Source organism: Haliotis rubra, unplaced genomic scaffold (assembly GCF_003918875.1).
Source record: "Haliotis rubra isolate DU_JTF1 unplaced genomic scaffold, ASM391887v1 Scf222, whole genome shotgun sequence".
Classification (NCBI taxonomy): Eukaryota; Metazoa; Mollusca; class Gastropoda; order Lepetellida; family Haliotidae; genus Haliotis; species Haliotis rubra.
The window spans coordinates 521627-544367 of NW_025766248.1; the positions used below are offsets into that span (position 1 = coordinate 521627).

At 40.9% G+C, this 22741-nt stretch overlaps 1 protein-coding gene across 1 annotated transcript; it reads left to right on the plus strand.

Annotated features, from left to right (window-relative positions):
* Positions 1–1178: 1178 nt before the first annotated feature.
* On the plus strand, positions 1179–22540 carry LOC124277487 (probable cytochrome P450 CYP44). The gene is made up of 9 exons (XM_046713184.1): positions 1179–1737; positions 6056–6287; positions 7711–7901; positions 10990–11185; positions 13004–13178; positions 15498–15664; positions 17498–17576; positions 18376–18535; positions 21673–22540. Exons 1-9 carry the CDS (start codon positions 1497–1499, stop codon positions 21825–21827), a joined length of 1596 nt encoding a protein of 531 aa, XP_046569140.1. The 5' UTR covers positions 1179–1496; the 3' UTR covers positions 21828–22540.
* Positions 22541–22741: the final 201 nt, after the last annotated feature.

The following is a 22741-nucleotide window of genomic DNA, read 5'->3' on the forward strand; positions in this document are numbered from 1 at the left end:
AGGCTCGTCGCCTCACTCACGGTGCCCACTTGGGGTGGCCATGGACTGGAGCAATGTAGATTCCTTGGTCGAGGCTGACATCCGAATCGAACTACGGACCCTTCGGTTGTGAAGCCAACGGACTACCTCTAGACCACAGGTCTAGTGTGGTTTCATACAAAAGGGTCCAGAATGTAAACGTGCTATGGTACCAGTACACATAATATCATACTGGGCCAGTACAAGACCAGTACACTGCCAGTACAACGCCAGTGTGTTGTTATTTGTATTGGGCCATTTCCACGCCAAAGTGCAAAACGTTACTGGTCCGGTACTGAGATCCGTTATCAAGCCTATATTGTGGTCCTTATAATACCAGTACGGGCTCAGTAGTGTCATGTTAGCTGGGTAAGAGACTGCTGTCTGGATCCAATGGAATTTGGTGAAATCCGCTTGATGCATCCAGTTTAGAGAAGAAACGTGCGCCGTTCAGTTTCGGAGTGACATCTTCAAACGTTGGGAGAATGTACCTTTCACGTTTGACAGCGACATTCAACTTCTTCAGGTCTACGCATATTCGTATCTTCTTGTTGCGTTTCACAACTGGTACCATCGGTGCGCACCACTCTGTGGGCTGTCACTTCCTCGATGATGCCGTCTTTCGCCATACGCCTCAACTCCTCTTCAACCTTCTTTAGGAGTGGGAACGGTACTCTTCTAGGTATGGACAGACTGTATCCTTCTTCAAAGTAATCGTCACACTCAAAAGTTTTACTTATGACAGTGAGCACTGGCTTCTAAATGGACTTAAAAAAATACACTGTTTTCTCTATACCATCTTTTGATTATTTTGTTTATCGATGCTTATTCAAACGTTTCATCTCAGGAAATATCAAAGTTAAAATTGAATTGAAACTTTCTTTGTAGCGAATAAGCTTTGGAGTGTCAAAACATATCACACTCCCATATGTCGCTAATTATGAAAATAACATTTATGAAACCTATGATATTTGTGCCATGTACTAGAATGTGTATGGCAACTGAAAGGCATTTTCGTGGTTTTTCAATGTCTCACAATCACCTGCCTGGTCAAGAGGCTCTGAGATGGCGATCGAGACAGATTCCCGTTCGTTCTTCGCTGGTTTCCGCCGAACGAATCCGGGTATTTCCGAGTGACCTTGGCCAGCAAACCATTAAAATCGGTGCGAGTCGTAAAGACGAGGCCCAGCTTAGTGAACCGTTCGTTCGTGAAACACACTTGGAAGACTTGTTACCGTTCCTCTCTTCTGCCGAGACAACCCGGAACCAGTCTAGAATGCATAGACGGGAAAGCCAATCTTATTCCGTAATACATCACAGCAAAACGTGATAAAAATAGACACGTTTGGGATCTAGGTTACCCCATTTCAACCAACGAATTTGCGTATTCTCGTGATAAGTGAATTAATTGTCGACTGGCCAGTCTGTCATGCACAAACAGTGAAACTCCACTGTCAGAGTGGTAGACCGACAGAGAGATGAATGTTTCGCACGTGTACTCGTTGCGTTTGTACAACAAACACCTTGTTACTGTGTGTGGAAGTGCATTACCAATATTGAGACCGACAGCTTCACAGTGTTGCGTTTGCAGAAGGCTACGAAGTACAGGTGTTTTCCAATCAGACGATTTCACAACCGTGAAAGCTCCCAAACCGTTTCGGGATATACCAGGTCCCCGCGGACTGCCTTACCTCGGGTCACTGTTGGACCACAGAATAGGTAAGTTAAGATTTCAAATACCGAACAATACTGACCAGCTATTCTGATCATTTGTGGTTAGCTCACTTTGTATCACATAAATGTTTGTCCGTTTCCCGAATGTGTACTGGCTAGCGAAGTTTTACGTCAATACATCAGTATCACATGTGATGCAGGTTTTGCAAATACCACTAAAATATGGCGATAACTTTTCGGTAGCCAGTAGATCGATGCTCATGATGTCAGTCACTGGATTGTCTGGTCCAGACTCGATTATATGTTATTTATCAAATGTCAGCTGAACTGTACCTGACTGTAGTGTGAAACAATACGTTTGCTGTTAGCCCAAACACTGTTTTGAAAAATTGTCAGGTTTATCAGTAAATCTCAAATCAGAGCAAATTGTGAAATATATTTTCAGAACCGTAACCTAAATTTGTGGATAACCTTGATTTGTGGATCGTGGTAATTATCATGCTATTTCATAATTTAAGTCTCGACTGACATCACGAAGCGGTAGTTTTGATGTACATACATTACGATACATATATAGAACGTCATACTAGTGCATTTGGATGTTTTGTATTGAACAAGATGTCATGGGAGCAGAAAAACAACGAGTTCGAAGAGAACGACATGACATGACATCTTCCAATTCAATACAAAACATCCAAATGCACGAGTATGATATTCTATATTTATTATATACCCTCTTATCTTGCATTAATCTGTTACTTAATAAAACAAATCATAGCGTAGTGGTAGGGGTTCAATACAGAATCTGGGGTGCAATACGGAATTTGACCACATCATCCGTTATGCCACCAAATACCCAATTTTATTTTGACAAAATGTCAAGTAAAAAAGATATCGTTTGCACCAACCTTCTCACATCTCGTCGTCTGCTTTCCTAGGTGTCTATACTTAATGCAATGGACTGTCGTACATAGTGATTAAAAAAGTAACCGACTATGCAATCCACGAAGGTGACCTCACATTTTGTTACCACACGAATGGGTGATGATTTCAAATGGCTTCTGTAAACAAACGTTTCATTCATGAGAGGAAAATTGGCCATTTCCTGAATCAATGTATAAAATGATCAGTGAGTATACAAAATGAAATCGTGCATTTATAATATGATTTTCGTCACACTTCCCTTATGTTCATGAATCAAGAGGGGCAGTGGGGTAGCCTAGTGATTAAAGCGTTGGCTCGTCACGCCGAAGACCCGGGTTCGAATCCCCACATGGGTAAAATGTGTGAAGCCCATTTCTGGTGTCCCCTGCCGTGATGTTGCTGGAATATTGCTAAAAGCGGCGTAAAACCAAACTCAGTCAGTCAGTCATGAATCAAGGTTATGCAAGTATAAAAATTTCCTGAAAATCCATCAGTCTTGAAAAGTGATTCCTTGAATGTTTTCGATAATGTGAGGCTTAAAAAGCAATTAGTGGGTTTAATGAGTGGCAAACATATTGTAAAGTTGTACCCCAGTGAGAATAATTATTTAAGGAGTCAAACATATAGTGAGCTAAATATACTTATAACCATCTTTATGTTAATCATCTCAGCTTAACACCCACAGATGTCCTGTTTTGTTCTAAGTAGGCAGGAAAAATGACAGCATGAGTCAGTATCAGTTGTATTTTAGCAGAATTCAACATGGCATGACAATTCATCACACATGTCCATTTTTCAACTCATTTCCATGTCAAATAAGCTGAACTGTTTCAACTACAGCTGACAGTTGAATAAAATCGTGACAGTCATGAGGCATGTGACCATGGCAGTATGCCAGATTTACCATTGACACACACTGTCATGAGCAGTTGTATATTGTTTTCATTGATTTTTTTTGTTTGTTTTTAACACCACACTCAGCAATATTCCAGCTATATGGCTATGGTCTGTATATAATTAAGCCTAGACCAGACAGTCCAGTGATCAACAGCATGAGCATTTATCTGTGCCATGGGATATGATGAGTCAGTGATCCTCACTAAGGGTCAAGGAACTGTACTGAACACATTAAATCATAATGGCAGATCGTGGAAGTTGTACCAACCAATGGATCAAACAGTCATCCTAGACAAGAAATGGCCGAACAGATTAGTCGGGACAATGGCATTGAGAAATTGGTTGCAAACTGCCACTCAGATAAGAAAGCTGTTAGCAAGAGTATGTGCTCAGACGGTACAAAATCGTCAGCACAGATGGCAGCTGATGCTCATGTGTCTTCCCTCAAACCAGATGTAGTCCGGTTTGGTTCAAATGAGAATGACATATTATTAAATAACTCGAAATAGGGACAAGTGCACAAAACATAAATAAAACACATGGTCCTGAAACCTCTGTACCCAACAGGATCTGAAGTCTGACCTTTTTTGATCGATCATGGAAAAAGTTGTTTATGAAACTATCAATGATAGTATCATGTAATATTGTGCTATTTTCACGCTTCACACCGGGGCATGACAAACGGCTGATGGAACAGTGCTTGACTAGCTGGGGTAATCTCACCTGGCTGTGCTGAATTACACCTGCATGTGTGCTGGTGCTGTCCCACCAGCCATTTGCCACCCCTCGGTGTGAAGCATGAAAATGGCTAGCAAAATTTGGAAAATATCCACACACTGTTCACAACCATCTCATCACACTAACCACTAGAACCCATGAGATCTGATCTGATGTCCCCGCCGTGATATTGCTGGAATATTGCTAAAAGCGGCGTGAAACTAAACTCACTCACTCATGAGATCTGATCACCTTATCTTTTTCAGATATGATCATATCATAATTCTGTCTGCTAATGGCACCTGGACTAGTAGATCTGTGTTCATTCCCACTATCCCCTACTATTTCAGCACAGTATATATAAGCATACAAATCCATTTAATATATATTTATGACGTTCAAATATTAGGTGGTATTCAGTTTTCTCAAAGTTTCTGTAAAGCTATTTAACAATATGAATCATCCTAGATTACTGTCAATAGAAAGTAGGGGAAGTTGCTGTCTTTTAACATATAACAAAACCTCAGACAATACTTAGCAGTATCTTCTTTTCAAACCAGTTTAACTGCTATCTTATTTGAACGGACAGAGCATCTGCCAAGGAATTAGATGGTCAGTGGTTTGATCCATGGCTGTTTAAAATGAGTAATTATTGTTACCCTGCCTGGCGCTCAGATTTGAGAAGGAAAAACAAGGACTAAAGTACTGTCGGAAATAGAAAAAAACTATTTTCTCATTTATCTCTACAATTTATGGAGTTGATATGTGAAAGTATGAAATATCTGTTATACTAAGTTCGGCCTAACTACAGTCTCAGTGGTAGAGGGATAGGAAACGGAGAAAAGGGACTTTACTGCGACGATATTGTATTACAAAGGACACTTTTTAAATGCCCAATTTGAAATTAGACGTAGATTCATTATAAACGATAGCTGACGTAAAAAATAATAACTTTTATGCTGAAATTCGAATCTATTAAGGATGTAGCTACCATGCAGTCTCATTGTCACTATAAAAGAAACAGATAGGAGAGGTCGTCTCAAAAGCAAAACCTGGGGTCGGGCTGGGGGATAGAGATATCAGCTAAGAAAAGATAATCCTTTAGGGCAATTATACTGGGGAGGAACACGGCACGTCATAACAATTTACAAATAATATCCAGTCCTGTCGATCTTCGGGTGGTCATGCCACCTATATACTACGATGCGTTTCTATGGTTTTCGGGTATCATACTCTTTTACATATCTCAACATAAACTTTATGAAAGAAAGACACGTAAGATGTTAATCAATAGATAAGACATAGTCAACACACATGAAAAAGCACAAAATATCTTTGAGATGACCCCTTGTGCCTGTAGGCAGCATGTGCATTTCATGCCAGGTAAGTCAACGGTCTGTCGTCATACCTGGCTGAGCGACCTAATTGCCATCTATAGTCTGATCTATTGTTTTCAGCAGCTATTCGTATTTTTCTAAGTTTTGCCCGATTTTACGAGTAAACATGCTTTTCTGGATATCGTATAATGCATCCCACTGAACGCCCAGTTAGGCCGAAGTGGGTTATTTCGACATATGCTATTTGCAATTGTGTAAATTTTAGGGATACAGAGTAACAGCCTAAAAACAGTTTTTTTCTATTTCCGACAGTACTTTAGTATCTTCATTTTAGACAGCAGCATGATGTCTCAATGAGCTGAGACTTTAAAACTGGCATTAGTCCGGAAAAATGTACACACATGCACTACATTATTCCAAATTACTCCATACCTACCATGAAATCAGTTGGTTGTATTGTATATGAAACACTTCCTTTTTCTATTCAGGACGCTTCAAGAATGTTGACAAGTACCAAGATTCATTGATATGGCTGCATGACAAATATGGGAAGATTGCGAAGAAGACACTTGCTGGTAAAACTACTGTCCACATATTTGATCCTGACTATTTCCGAACGGTGTACCAACATGAAGGCAGGATTCCCTACATCCCCCCACTGCTGGAGAGTGTGCAGCTCTACAGACGGAAGAGGGACATGTCTCCTGGACTGGGCTTTACGTAAGGGCAGCATTTTTATTTTTTGTGTTTCTCATCACTCGACCAAACCCTTTTAATTTCATTGCAGACACCCCCCAGAAAACTTCTTTTTTTCCAACATTCCAAAACCGCTAACTCGAACCTAAACTGTAACGCCTCGTCATATAAATTTTTTATCTGTCTAAAATGGTTTATTCAGTTGCTGCCACAAGTCCAAAGAACGCGAGAAATTGTAATAAGAATTTTTTTTAAAAAATTCCCGAACAAACGACACATTTTCAGAATTTGGTGGCTACGTGAAACACATAAGAAAAAATGATGCCCTAAGTGGAGTAACAATGTGCTCTTCCCAACTCCCCACCCCATTTTTTATCACTAACTGAGGACATATTGCATTGCTTACCATGAAAATGGGAATGACATTGCTTATAGAACTGGTGCAGTCTGAAACTGCAAAATTATACGGAGAGAAATAAATAGAGGATCACAGGAAAATTCAAGCGTTCCTTTGATATTTTCCAGTTTTCATCACCAGTTTGTATAGCGCTTTAGTGTAGAAAACTGGAAAATAATAAAGGAACACTTGAATTATCCTGTGATTCTTTATTTGTTTCTCTCAGAATACAACTTTCAAATATATGTAAAAACTTGCACCCTATGCATGTGTGTGAATTTGACTGTTCAGACTTCAGCTGGAACAGTATGTAAGGTAAAATATGTCCTTTTAAGATCAAGAATAAATTCGATATACCGGTAATGATCTTCTAAATCATCAATCCCATTATATGACACTGTTATATATAATTGTATGTTAAGCAGCAGGTGCAGTTGTTTTTGTCTGGTGCAACAGGTTTATCATGTAAGGTTGCACAAGTAGGTTTCATTTCCTTAAATGGAGTGCAGCATCAAAGTTTTTGATGCACAGATGTACTATTCTCATCTAATCCTTATAGTATTTTTTATTTACGCTCCCCACAGCCATGCTTTTTCAGGATCTCCTTGAAAAGGCAATATGCAAAGAGCTTTATATCTTACCATAAAATTTCTAGTTTTCAAGAGCCTCTGACATTAGTATAGTTTGGTATTATATATTACCCTAACCTAGAGAATTATATTTAGGTGGCCTCCCCTAGTTCCATTTGACCCCCCCAACCCCTAAAATAACTGACCTGTCCCTAATTAGGTCAGTTATCAGTTGCGAAATTGATACACCAAAAGAATTCCAGTTTACAGGCAAAGAAAGACGTTTTACAACGACTTGCAACATGTTGAAAGACTGCCAATTAAGAGAAGTCTAATCTCCTTTAAAATCCACAGGTCTAAGGCAAGAAAAAATTCATGAAAGACTAGTGACACAAGTAACCATTAGGTAGATGCAGAAGATATGTCCCGACTGCTTCTGTTTCAAATTGATTGTAACTCTACCGACATCTCTTGTTTACAGTAATGGTGAAGAGTGGTACCGTCTCCGCACAGCGGTCCAGAAGTTGATGATGAGACCTCACGAAGTCTATGCTTACCTCCCCTTTACAAATCAAGTTGCATCAGAATTTGTGGACAAGATTGAGAACTTAAGAAATGAAGATGGTGAAGTGAAAGACTTCGAAATTGAAATGGCAAAGTGGTCTTTGGAATGTAGGTCAAAGTTCTCCTAAACAACGTGTTTATGTGTGTACAGACCATGCCTATATGTATGTATGAAATAAGCCAAAAACCCAGCCAGACTTCTGGGCTAGTAACTTCTAAAACTTACCAGCCCAGGAGAGATTCAACAAGTCCTTCTTAAACACTAAATAGACAGTGCCAGTGGACACGTTATCTGAATATTGTTTTCACCCGTCCATCCAGCTGGCTAGCTGTAAAATTAGACTGTCCGGCAGAAATCTAGCCCATCTCGGTCGGTCGGTCGGATGGGCCTTATTTCATACACTGCTATATGATAACACCTGCATTGCCAGGTTTCACTTGTCAGAGGTACCCATGAACATCTCGGTTAGAATTGGTGTTCAGCAACCCATGCATGTCGTAAGAGGCAACTATTGGGATTGTCTGCTCAGACTCGCTGGCTTTGTTGATACATGTCATATCCCAACTATAGGATTATAGGATCACAGGATTGTCTGGTAAGACTTGCTGGCTTGGTTGATACATGTCATATCCCAACTATAGGATTATAGGATCACAGGATTGTCTGGTCAGACTCGCTGGCTTGGTTGATACATGTCATATCCCAACTATAGGATTATAGGATCACAGGATTGTCTGGTCAGACTGGCTGGCTTGGTTGATACATGTCATATCCCAACTATAGGATTATAGTATCACAGGATTGTCTGGTCTGACTCGCTGGCTTGGTTGATACATGTCATATCCCAACTATAGGATTATACGATCACAGGATTGTCAGGTCAGACTCGCTGGCTTGGTTGATACATGTCATATCCCAACTATAGGATTATAGGATCACAGGATTGTCTGGTCAGACTGGGTGGCTTGGTTGATACATGTCATATCCCAACTATAGGATTATAGGATCACAGGATTGTCTGGTCAGACTGGCTGGCTTGGCTGATACATGTCATAGCCCAACTATAGGATTATAGGATCACAGGATTGTCTGGTCAGACTGGCTGGCTTGGTTGATACATGTCATATCCCAACTATAGGTTCACAGGATTGTCTGGTCAGACTCGCTCGCTTGGTTGATACATGTCATATCCCAACTATAGGATTATAGGATCACAGGATTGTCTGGTCAGACTGGCTGGCTTGGTTGATATATGTCATATCCCAACTATAGGATCACAGGATTGTCTGGTCAGACTTGCTGGCTTGGTTGATACATGTCATATCCCAACTATAGGATTATAGGATCACAGGATTGTCAGGTCAGACTCGCTGGCTTGGTTGATACATGTCATATCCCAACTATAGGATCACAGTATCACAGGATTGTCAGGTAGAGGTTCAGTTATTTACAGACCGCTGCCATGTAGCTGGAATATTACTGAGTGCAGCATTAAACAACAAACAAATGAACATTTGCCTGAGGTCTACACAAGGTACATTGTCGAGACTACCCCTTGTCTGAGGTCTACACAAGGTACATAGTCTAGACTTTGTACCTTGTCTGAAGTCTGGGGCGGTGGGGTAGCCTAATGGTTAAAGTGTTGGCTCGTCACGCCAAAGACCCGGGTTCGAATCCCCACATGAGTACAATGTGTGAAGCCCATTTCTGGTGTCCCCCGCCATGATGTTGCTGGAATATTGCTAAAAGCGGCGTAAAACCAAACTCAGTCAGTCAGTCAGTTGTCTGAGGTCTACACAAGGTACATTGTCTAGACTACCCCTTGTCTGAGGTCTACACAAGGTACATTGTCTAGACTACCCCTTGTCTGAGGTCTACACAAGGTACATAGTCTAGACTACCCCTTGTCTGAGGTCTACACAAGGTACATAGTCTAGACTACCCCTTGTCTGAAGTCTGGGGCGGTGGGGTAGCCTAATGGTTAAAGCGTTGGCTCGTCACGCCAAAGACCCGGGTTCGAATCCCCACATGAGTACAATGTGTGAAGCCCATTTCTGGTGTCCCCCGCCATGATGTTGCTGGAATATTGCTAAAAGCGGCGTAAAACCAAACTCAGTCAGTCAGTCAGTTGTCTGAGGTCTACACAAGGTACATTGTCTAGACTACACCCATTGTCTGAGGTCTACCCCTTGTCAAGGTACATAGGTCTAGACTAGACTACCCTTGTCTGAGGTCTACACAAGGTACATAGTCTAGACTACCCCTTGTCTGAGGTCTACACAAGGTACATAGTCTAGACTACCCCTTGTCTGAGGTCTACACAAGGTACATAGTCTAGACTACCCCTTGTCAGAGGTCTACACAAGGTACATAGTCTAGACTACCCCTTGTCTGAGGTCTACACAAGGTACATAGTCTAGACTACCCCTTGTCTGAGGTCTACACAAGGTACATAGTCTAGACTACCACTTGTCTGAGGTCTACACAAGGTACATAGTCTAGACTACCCCTTGTCTGAGGTCTACACAAGGTACATAGTCTAGACTACCCCTTGTCTGAGGTCTACACAAGGTACATTGTCTAGACTACCCCTTGTCTGAGGTCTACACAAGGTACATAGTCTAGACTACCCCTTGTCTGAGGTCTACACAAGGTACATAGTCTAGACTACCCCTTGTCTGAGGTCTACACAAGGTACATAGTCTAGACTACCCCTTGTCTGAGGTCTACACAAGATACATAGTCTAGACTAACCTTGTCTGAGGTCTACACAAGGTACATTGTCGAGACTACCCCTTGTCTGAGGTCTACACAAGGTACATAGTCTAGACTACCCCTTGTCTGAGGTCTACATAAGGTACATAGTCTAGACTACCCCTTGTCTGAGGTCTACACAAGGTACATAGTCTAGACTACCCCTTGTCTGAGGTCTACACAAGGTACATTGTCTAGACTACCACTTGTCCGATTTCTTTTTTGTGGAAGTTTCAGTTGCTGAGTGATTTAGATCACTGTCTTTGTTTTCTGACAATTTGGTGCCTCAATCTGAGATTGTGGGTTCAAATCCTTAATTGGACTCAAAAAGTACAAAATTTTGGACTTAACTAAGAAAGTGTAATCCCAAATATAACACTTGTGACATCTGACCATTCCTCTTAGTTTTATCATGTTTATCCAACTGTTACCATTTTTCAGCTGCAGCAATGAATTGTTTTGAGACGCGTCTTGGATACTTGGACAATTCAGCCTCTGCAGAAGCAAATAGGATGGTCAACTCAAATACAGTTTTGTTTGAGAAGTCGACCAAAATGAAGTTTTTACTACCCCTGCATAAGCTTGTCACCACCCCAACATGGAAGACCATTTTAGATTCTGAGGACTTCTTTGCTGGGTAGAAACATTTTCTTTTCATTTGCAAAACAGTAAATATTATCTAGAGACTAGGGGTGGGTATTGCAGTGAATCTTCATATTGTGATATATTGCAGTGCGAAAGCATATATTGCGATTTGTATTGCAGGCATTATTTTTAACCCAAAAAACTACTTATAATCGAGTAAATGCTTGATTTATGAAGCAAAAACACGACAAAAATCACTATGATTGATTAAACTGTAATAAAAACTTTTAATCATAACAAAATAAATAATGTTTGGCACAAATGAAACAAGGAAAAGAACAATTTAACATGAACACAGTGGTTACTAGTTTGAACTAGTTTTTCCACTCTCAAAAAAAGTCCTGAGATTTTAGACAGCATCTTGACCTGGTCAGGACATATCAGAGATCACTGGTCATTCATGAGTAAACATTCAGATCCCAAACATTGCGAACACTTGAACAAAAAGTAAGAACACAAGTTCAAACCGAACTTAACTTGACTTCCGGTTTGAAAAACGGAAATATCCGAAGATTCCAATTGTTGCGAAGTTTACCGAATACATGTCGAAATACTGGTTTTCTATCAGCTGTTACGGATAAATAATTGCCGTGACGAAAGGTTTAAGAATCCCCTTAGAACCAGCAAAATATAACACAGACAAGTCTAAAATATTCAATAATGTATTGAGCAAACAATGAGCAAGATGTAATGAATCACAATTCAGATTTCTAGTACAATGCAATTGAGTCACAGATCTAAAGTTTTGAGTCACAAATAAAATATCAACTCACCACGAGCCTTGGTAATTACAGTGAGATCAGATATTCTAACTGAAGCTTGTTTACAAATGAGAGCAGTCAGGCACAAAGTGTCAGGGTCAGACGATGTTGACGAAGGCAAACAACGATGGTAGGCAAGTCCCGTGTAATTCCGTGTGTCAGTCTGTGTGTGATTCCTTGTCGCACCCCACAACAACCAGCCTTTATATATACTGACACAGATTCTCGAACTTTCCAGCAAAGCATGGCTATATCATTAACCACTTAGATCTTTCTCGATATCGCTGGGAGACTCCGCGACATAACGATGTCAACACATAAAGATGTGGTCAAGGGAGGTAACTCTGGAGCGCCATCCCAAAAGGCATGCCGCTAAAAATACTATTGCCATTGAACATATATGACGAGAAATGTGACCCACAACCAACACCCAAAACTTTAAACATTGTGACTCATAATTATTATCACCTAACCAATGTTATTACAAATTACAAAAAGCACACTCTCGTAACACAGCTTATCGCAATACGTATCAATTTCATGTCTGAACCGGTAAATACCAGTAAAACGGTTACATTGCGCAGCCCTACTATAGTTTGGCATGAAATGCATGTGGACCCGTTTTTTGGTAAATATCTCTTCATCCAATGACCCAATCGATCTCAAACTGTGCAAGTGGATGTTTTGTCAGACAACCTAATCACATTGTAAATCACCGATTTTATGCATTTGTATTAACTGTAGAGACTGTTGTTTACTGAGAAAGTGCAATACCAAATAGATCATGTGTTGCTTACAGCACATCCCCAGTGTATGTAGCATCCGGTCGCTCCTCCACCACCCCGATATGAGGGACTCAAATGCTTACTTCCAAAGTGATGTTCAAACGATTGTCATCTTCCTTCCCTCATGCACCTTCCCCTTCCCCTCTTTGCATCACTTTGGGTTTTCCGACCACACCACGCTGCCAGTGACTCACTCTGTATATGACTGAAATACTTTCTAAAGCACCATCAAACAAAGACTCACTCAATTGCGTTGTCTCATAGGACGGGATGTCGTTTAGTCGAAGAAACTGCCAAGAAGATCCAGACGTTGGTGGACGAGGACAAGCTGACGGAAAACAAGTACATGTTCCTGGCATACCTGCTCACACAGAAAGAACTCAGCTTTAAAGATGTCACCACTATCACTCTGTCCCTGTTTGGGGATGGCCTCAGCACGGTATGATTTGTATACATCACGATTATAGCATGACAAGACCGCCCATGATCTAGAGTTGGCAGATCGTTTTGGTATGACGGAATCATCATTGTTACAATCTAATTTAAACCAGTTCTTAGTTCTCACTACTGCTAAACGAAGATCTTAAGACATCCCTAAACCTCTAAGATGCCATGACTGCAAACTTGCATCACCTGGGCAGGCCAGGAATCTTGAGTTGTGGGTTCAACTCCCAGATTTGCCAACATTATATTTTCATCAACATACACCTGCTTGTGGATTTTACCATACTGCATCATCTAGACTTCCTCCTACATTTATTGTGATAAAAGCAACTCAGTTGCTCACTCAGAAACACAGAAATGTATGGTACAGTTTAAGATAGGTACACGCGTGAAGATCCGGGTTAGAATTGGTCTATAGCAACCCATGATTGTTGTAGGAGGTGGCTTACAGGATCAGATGGTCTTGCTCACTTGCCATGTAGACCCATGTCATCATATCCCAAATGCGTATATCGATTCTCATGCTATTGATCACTGGGTTGTCAGGTTAGACTCAGTTATTTACATACCGCCACTATATAGCTGGGATATTGTGAGTGCAGCATTAAAGGCAAAGTCACGATTTTCGACAATATGTTCGTCTATAATATACTCTTCAAAAAAAGAAACTTGACATGCTGTTTTGGAGTTTATTTACTGAGTGCACATAACTTGGTCACTTGGTCAGAGTGAAATGTCAGTATCTGGTGTGACCACCATGATCATCGATGGCAGCGGTGACCTATAGAAGAAAGGAGATGCCGAATGCTGTCTTGAGGAATGTTTTTTTACTCTTGCTGAACTGCTGTGTGCAGTTCTTGTGTCTGAGGTAGCAGACTACGCTGGCGCAAGCGTCAATCAAGGGTTTCCCATTGATGGTCAATGGGGGACAAATCCAGTGATCGAGAAGGCCAAGGTAACACCTGAACATTGTTTTGCTGGAGGAAGTCCTGTCAAACGCGTGCAGCGTGAGGTTGAGCATTGTCATGCTCCAAAGATCAACCGTTGACGTTGATGAAGGGAACAACGGCATCTTCTGGCAAAAGTTCTGGCTTCCCATAACCAATTGCGCACTGTTTGGTCGGCGATTTGGCGCAGTCCAGGGATTTGGATTGTTGTGGATGAGGCGGCGTGGTGTTTGAATGAAGATGTCTCAACCGGATGTAGCGATCCTGGGCAGCGGTGGTAACTCTAGGTTGACCTGACTTTGATCTGTCATTAACACTCCCAGTATTGTTGTATCGGGTCCATAGGTTTGAGATGGTCTGTCTGGACACACTGAAGTGCCTTGCCACCTCATGCTGCAATGCCCGTCCTTGTAAACGGCCGCTGGCGTTGGTCATTGAGCTTCAGTCAGTCTTTTCATTCTCTTGTCATCTATATTGGCTAAGAGCAATCCACATGGAGTGCCATTCATGTATCTTTTTAAAGTCTACAGTCATAGGCTTCAGCTCAGGGTGATACACAATTTCATGATGCACGTGCATTTCATGTAGGGTGCATTTTAGCGATTCACTACAGACGTGAGTGAGTGTAACCATTCCCCCACATGTTGGGATTCAGCATGGATTGGTTTGTGTCAAATAGTTTTCTAAAATTCAAATTTTTCATATGTCAAGTTTCTTCTTTTGAAGAGTATATATATATATACTGGGCCATAGCACTCAGTGGCACTCACTTTAGCTCCTTATTGATAGAATAAAAGACTTATTTTCCCTTACGATTTGCCTGAAATCAGTAATTGAAACTTCGAGATGAACAGCTTCCAAACAGATGACACTTGCCATATATGGAATGTAAACGATTGTTCCATACATTGAAAACTGTCGCACGTGGTGTTGTCGGTGTTTGCCGAACTGGCCTCAGTCAAAAGGTGCGTTATAGGATATTCGTAAAGAGCGTTCCAAGGGACATAATATGGGATTCGCTTGAAATATAGTTCGGTCGGTAGAGGGTGCGAGAGTCGATTTAATGCAACGTTGCATTAATTCATTCAAACTTTTTAATTTCATATTGCAATCTTAATACATAATTTTTTCAGAATAGATTATATGGTAGCTTTGCTGGGGGCTGATAGTTAGTGTTAATGAGAGAAATGCAATGTTGATTTTAGAGAAGTGTTTAAACAACAAACAACTCTAAATAGGGAAGCCTTACAGTTGCTTTGGCAAGGTTCAATTTAGAAGGAAACCAGCAAGCATTTACAAGCACTCAGCTTACATTGAACAAAAGCTTCCAACAACAGTGGAGTATAACTGTTACTTACTTCCTCCAGACAGTTCCAGCAGCACTCTTCAACTTATACTGTCTGGCTGCCCACCCCAATGTCCAGCAGACCCTGGTAGAGGAGATCAGAGCTGTGGTTCCCCAACAAGGGGAGATAACTGCACAGATGATACAGAAGATGCCATATCTTAAAGCTTTTGTCAAAGAGACTTTCAGGTAAAACCGCACTTACTTTTAAAAATGGCTAAAGGCTCTTTTTCAGTGGAAAATCTCCATTGGATCATGTGGCATATATATATATGGATAAGTGAATATGTTTGACTGTATGCTTCATGTGCGATATTTACCATGTGCAACTTCCTTTTGTCTGGCAGTTAATGGCAGACCTTGACCTTCTGCAAAATGCTGCCCTGAAAACAGCCTCAGCTTTATAACAATGAAGGAAAGCTGTGATGACAGTGGGCTCAGGTGGCCTTGTTTAAAGGCGGACTCACAAGGGTCAGCTCATCCAATTGATATGCGAATTTGACCGAGTCGTATCGTCGGAGTGTTTAGTTGAATTCAACAGACAGAGCAAATCGTCCACTTCAACCCGCATTGATTGTGTCCCGAGTGTGTGGAGCCTGTTCTAGATATTCAGCAAGTTGGATGTGGCCCGGCCAATCAAATTGCATTTTTGGTGTCATGTGGTAAATGTTTACATCAAAACACCAAACATTGCTTTGTCTGCTTCAAAGAAACCACGGCTCGATTTTTAGCAGGAGGAAACGGAGTGTTTTGTGGCTCATTATTATCTCAATATTTCAATACATGATCCTGAAAACCTTCTTTTCCTATGTGAAAGAAGTTGTAGCCGACTACATCTTCAATTTCTAGTTCTTCAATGAGTAGGTTGTATGCTCCGTGCATGTCACGACAGAGAATCAAATCCTTCGTCCAACAACTTCTCTTCCATACCGCAGTGAAGCATGAATACCCCACTCAGACACATTATACTGACTCCGAGGCGACCAGTCCTTGTTGTGCCCATTAATGCAGAGCGCCAGGCAGGGACCAACAAGTACCATATTTTAACGTCTATGACGCGGTCAGGGATTGAACCCGCGACGTTCCACTCTCTGGGCGGATGCTCTAACCACTACACCATGGAAGCGGTCTGTGATTGTGGGTTCAGATTCCAATTCACCCAGATAGTTCTGGGTTTGTTGGTGTCATGCTTGTGGGTAACCATGTAAGATCAGCATCACTTTGGACGTCCCAGTTAGCTCCATATTCTCCCATGAAGATCCGGGTTAGAATTGGTCTTCAGTGACCCATGCTTGATGTAAGAGGAGACTACCGGGATCAGGTGGTCAGGCTCGCTGACTTGGTTGACACAGTCATCGTATCTCAGATAGATGCTTGTGCTGTTGAACACTGGATTGTCTGGTCCAGACTCGATTATATACAGACCGCCGCCATATAACTGGAATACTGTTGAGTGCGGTGTTAAGCAACCAACAACCGTATTCTCCATGATTGTTTCTAGGTGTGTAAACACACTATGTGTGGGTTTCACCAAGATGATTAATGTCCAAGACCTGCATCTATCCTCCCAGCTAACATGAGCTGAGATGCTGGGTTATAAGTGGATTAATGTCTTTGAACAGCAATCGGAAGTGATGCGCATAAAGGCAAGAATAAGCCAAAATAAAGTGGATTAATGTTCAAAACAGCATAACAGCCATCTTATTCAAGATTCAGTAAGAAAGGTGTGACTTGAACTGCAGTGAAAGAGTAATTGAGTTTTACGCCACACTCAGCAATATTCCAGCTATATGGCACAGGTCTGTAAATAATCGAGTCTGGACCAGACAATCCAGTGATCAACAGCATGAGCAACAATCTGTGTGGTTTGGATACGATGACATGTATCAACCAAGTGAGCCAAGCGTGACCAGATCCTATTAGTCACCTCTTATGACAAGCATGGGTTGCTGAGATCAATTCTAACCTGGATCTTCACGGGTTAAATATGTAATTTTCAAGCAGGACTTCATCCACTTTCAGGTTTTACCCAATTGGCCTAGAAGTGTCCAGAAGTCTCCAGAAAGACCTGGTTATTGGAGGGTATCATGTACCTGCTGGGGTGAGTGAGGGGGTACCTGCTGGAGAGGGGGTGACTACAACTATTGTGGTTGCAGTTCATCAACAACTAGGGTCTGGGTTAGCAAGTGTTAAGCATTTATGCCTTTGTTCACTTTCCCATAATATAGCACACTATCAGTTCATTTGAACTATTCACTGATTTACTAAATGCCCTTCAAAGACTCTATTCACTGATTTACTAAATGCCCTTCAAAGACTCTATTCACTGATTTACTAAATGTCCTTCAAAGACTCTATTCACTGATTTACTAAATGTCCTTCAAAGACTCTATTCACTGATTTACTAAATGCCCTTCAAAGACTCTATTCACTGATTTACTAAATGTCCTTCAAAGAGTCTATTCACTGATTTACTAAATGTCCTTCAAAGAGTCTATTCACTGATTTACTAAATGCCCATCAAAGACTCTATTCACTGATTTACTAAATGCCCTTCAAAGACTATTCACTGATTTACTAAATGCCCTCAAAGACTCTATTCACTGATTTATTAAATGCCCTTCAAAGACTCTATTCACTGATTTATTAAATGCCCTTCAAAGACTCTATTCACTGATTTACTAAATGCCCTTCAAAGACTCTATTCACTGATTTACTAAATGCCCTTCAAAGACTCTATTCACTGATTTACTAAATGCCTTACTAAATGCCCTTCAAAGACTCTATTCACTGATTTACTAAATGCCCTTCAAAGACTCTATTCACTGATTTACTAAATGCCCTTCAAAGACTCTATTCACTGATTTACTGTTTTGTTCCCTACTGTTGCATATTTTCAGACTCAGCTGGAAATGAACAACTTTGTACTCTTTAAGAAGCCTGAGTACTTTCATGAACCAGAGACTTTTCTTCCCGAGCGTTGGCTCCGTGGTGGTTCTGCCCACAACATCCACCCATTCCTCCTCACACCGTTCAGCCACGGTCCAAGGATGTGTGCAGGTAACTCAATCTCTTCTCTGGCATCTGATATCATCTATTGGCATCCACTGGCATCTGTTGGCATCCACATCTTCTCCAGTAAAAACAAAGGACCAGTGAAGCTGGAACTCTTCATGCTTGATTCCATCAATGACAACACCCTAAATTGTTCTGGTAGTTTGAATCTGAATTTCAAAATGGCCACCACAGCACCCATATTGAAGGAGGTCTTTATGGCCCTTGCTCAAGTCATTATTGTAAAACTGTAATGAAATTTGGTAGATGTGGAGGTAGTTGTGTCTCTTGTTAATTGTTTTGCAATATTTCAAAGTTTGACCTTTGGATTGACTTTTGCACTTTGACCATGTTGCTAAGTTCTTTCCAAATGTTATTCCAGTGAAAGAAATTAACCTTATTTTCAAACTGGCCCTTTGGCCCAGTAGACATAAAAACTTACTGGTCCAACATGTTTTCTACTGGCCCAGTAAAAAAAAAAAACCAATGCAGTAAAAAACTCAGCTTTATATTGACCATCTGTAGTACTAGTAATACAAATGACTATGGTGAGGCATTTTAGAAGTTGTAGGTAATAGAAATGACAAAATCTTGCCAGGTTCTCGGTCACTGTGAACAAGCCATGAGACAGCGAAGATGCCTGGAATGTTCTACTTCGCTCATTTTTATCCCCCGCCGCACGTTTAGCGCAAACCGGGGGATATAGTATTAGGCTTCGTCCGTTCGTACGTACGTACGTACGAATTGGAATATCTTAAGAACCGTCGACTAGATTCTTTTCATATTTGGTACCTAGGTTCATCACACTATAAGAAAGGTCCAAGTCAGGTTTGGTGACCTTGACCTTAATTTCAAGGTCACAAGGGGGACTTTCTCGTTTTACCTGCATGTTAAGCTATCTCAAGAACCGTTCAGTGGATTTTTTCTTCATATTCAACCCCAAGCTTTATCTAGGGAAGGCGCAGGGCCCAGTCGATTTTGGTGACCTTCACATAATTTTCAAGGTCATGGCGACTTGGAAGATTTCAGCATGTTAACCTGCATGTTAAACTATCTCAAGAACCATTCACTGGATTTTCTTCATATTTAACCCCAAGCTTTATCCAGGGAAGGCGCAGGGCCCAGTCAATTTTGGTGACCTTCACTTAAGTTTAAAGGTCACAGAGACACTTTGAAGATTTCAGCATGTTAAATTGCTTGTTAAGATAGTCAGCAAGATATCGCAAAAAATATTCAGTGTATTTTTTTCATATTTGACACCAAGCTTCATCTAGGGAAGACCCAGGGCCCAGTCAATTTTGGTGACCTTCACATAATTTGTAGGGTCACGACGACACTATGAAGATTTCAGAATGTAAGCCTGAATTGTCAGCAAGATATTTTAAGAACAGTTCACTGGATTTTCTTCAGAGACTTTCAAGACCTCCCTTGAATGTTTTTCAATAAGGAATTTCTTTAGTACTAGTTTTGCATATTTCATACACTATGACATTCATGTCAAGGTCAAAATCAGTCTGGAAAATATGTGTGTTTGAACAAAGAGCAAAATAATGTTTTTGTTGACATTTAACTTCATCTTAAACTTTCATTACTTTATAAGTTTGATTTGATAATTTGCGGCGGGGGATTATGTCACCTTAGTGACAAAGCTTGTTTTCATAAGAATGCTGCACATATTTCTGCCATTTTCTGTCAGGCGCAGTCACTTACTTCCTTATGTATGAACTTCCAGATTACTGTGTTTACAAACAAAATGAAAGTAGGTAATGAACGCGTGTGTGGCAGGGCATATTAAAAGCGAAACTTATCAATGTTACTGATGTTTCTTTATAATCAGTGATGATAAAGACACATAACCTTGTCACCCACCGGGGGACCAGTGACAAGGTTTCAATTCGCCCAGGCAAGATTCTACTATTCGCCTCGGGGCAAGCTCTAATTTCTATCACTGTTATTCCTCTTCCAAAACACCTGCCTGTCTGACAGTCTCTTTCACAGTCAATTTTAAAAAGTTGCACACAAAGGATGTCACACTGCACTGGAGGACACTAATCGTTGTTCAAGGTAACTGGAATCTTGTACTGGGACAAAATCATTTGAAATCATGTTCTACCTCTGAATAAATGCAGAGGCAAGACCATGTTGCAGCAGTAGGGCTGAGACGATACACTGTCACGATATGATATGTATCACGATATTTTTCCTCCAATACGATATGTATCACGATACATACACCTTGAAAAAATGACACAGTATTAAGATGTAAAATGATTTATTTCAAGGTATTTGTATATAACAATAACACCATTGTAATAAACAAACAAGTAGCTCTATCATACTTGAGTAATTTTCTCTATATAAGTACTTTAACATGTTTAAGATAATGCTGTTTTGAAAAAAAGTCGTGTATCGTTTTGTATCAATACACCAGTCGACGATACGATGGCTGTATTAAACTTAAATGTATCGTGATGTATCGGTGCATCAGTGAATCGGTGAAACGTCCCAGGCCTATGCAGCAGTGTAATGTCCATCCTCATACTGCATGTGTGGCAAATTTAGGAGGCAGCATAACATTACTGTACTTTTCTCCGGCTGCTTCTCAGGAACTCTGTCCCATAGAACTTGTGTGGGATAAGATGGATGATGAGTCAGACGAATGACGAAAACATTACATATTTCAGTGATGAGTTGTCATCGTGTTTGACGATGAGTTGTCATCGTGTTTGATGATGAGTTGTGATGTGTTTGATGATGAGTTGTGATGTGTTTGATGATGAGTTGTCATGTGTTTGATGAGTTGTCATCGTGTTTGATGATGAGTTGTCATCGTGTTTGATGAGATGAGTTGTCATCGTGTTTGATGATGAGTTGTGATGTGTTTGATGATGAGTTGTGATGTGTTTGATGATGAGTTGTCATCGTGTTTGACGATGAGTTGTCATCGTGTTTGACGATGAGTTGTGACGTGTTTGATGAGTTGTGATGTGTTTGATGATGAGTTGTCATCATGTTTGATGAGTTGTCATGTTTGATGAGTTGTCATGTTTGATGAGTTGTCATCGTGTTTGATGATGAGTTGTCATCGTGTTTGATGATGAGTTGTCATCGTGTTTGATGATGAGTTGTGATGTGTTTTACAGGAAGAAGATTTGCTGAGCAGGATCTGTATGTACTACTGACAAAAGTTCTGCAGCGCTTCCAGGTAAAATGGCACCACAAGGAGATGGGGCAGAGATATCAGGTACTGATGGTGCCTGACTGCCCAGCTAGGTTCTCATTTGCAGACAGGACATAATTCATGGAATGTTCTGAAAAAAATGTTGTATGCAGTCTTGGATGTCATACTCAGTATCCAATGTCATATGCAATCTCTGTGTTGAATGTTATATGCAGTCTTTGAAGATACATGCAATCTCAGATGTTGTACACAGTCTTAAGTGAGTTAAAATATAATGTTGCATCAGCTTTTTTCAGCCATATAGTGACTCACTGCCTGAATTAGTGAGTACGTTTTTATTCAAGCAATATCATGGTGGGGGACACCAGAATTGGACTTCACACACTGTACCCATGTGGGGAATCGAACCCGGACCTTTGGCGTGACGAGCCAACACTTTAACCACTAGGCTACCCCACCCGCCCCACAGTCTTGAATGTTGTGTCCAGTCTCGAATGTAATTAACAATCTGAGATGTCATGTTCATTCAAAATAGTGTTCGACAACCAAATTTGATCTGAGATCATATGCAGTTTTGAATGTTGTATGCAGACTCAGATGTCATATTCAGTCTAGAATACCAGACTCAATACGGGATGCCATTTTTAATCAGATGGTGTTATACTACCACTAGTCAGTGATACGGGAGGCAGCAACTCCATAATCTGGTATTGGATGTATAATGAGTGAGTGAGTGAGTTTAGTTTTACGCCACACTCAGCAATATTCCAGCTATATGGCGGTGGTCTGTAAATAATCGAGTCTGGACCAGACAATCCAGTAATCAACAGCATGAGTATTGATCTATGCAATTGGGATACAATGACATGTCAACCAAGTCAGCAACCCTGACCACCCGATCCCCGTTAGTCGCTTTTTACCACAAGCATGGGTTACTGAAGATCAATTCTAAATCGGATCTTCACGGGTCTGTATATATAAAACCGCCTCCGTGGTGTAGTGGTTAGAGCGTCCGCCCGGAGAGCGGAAGG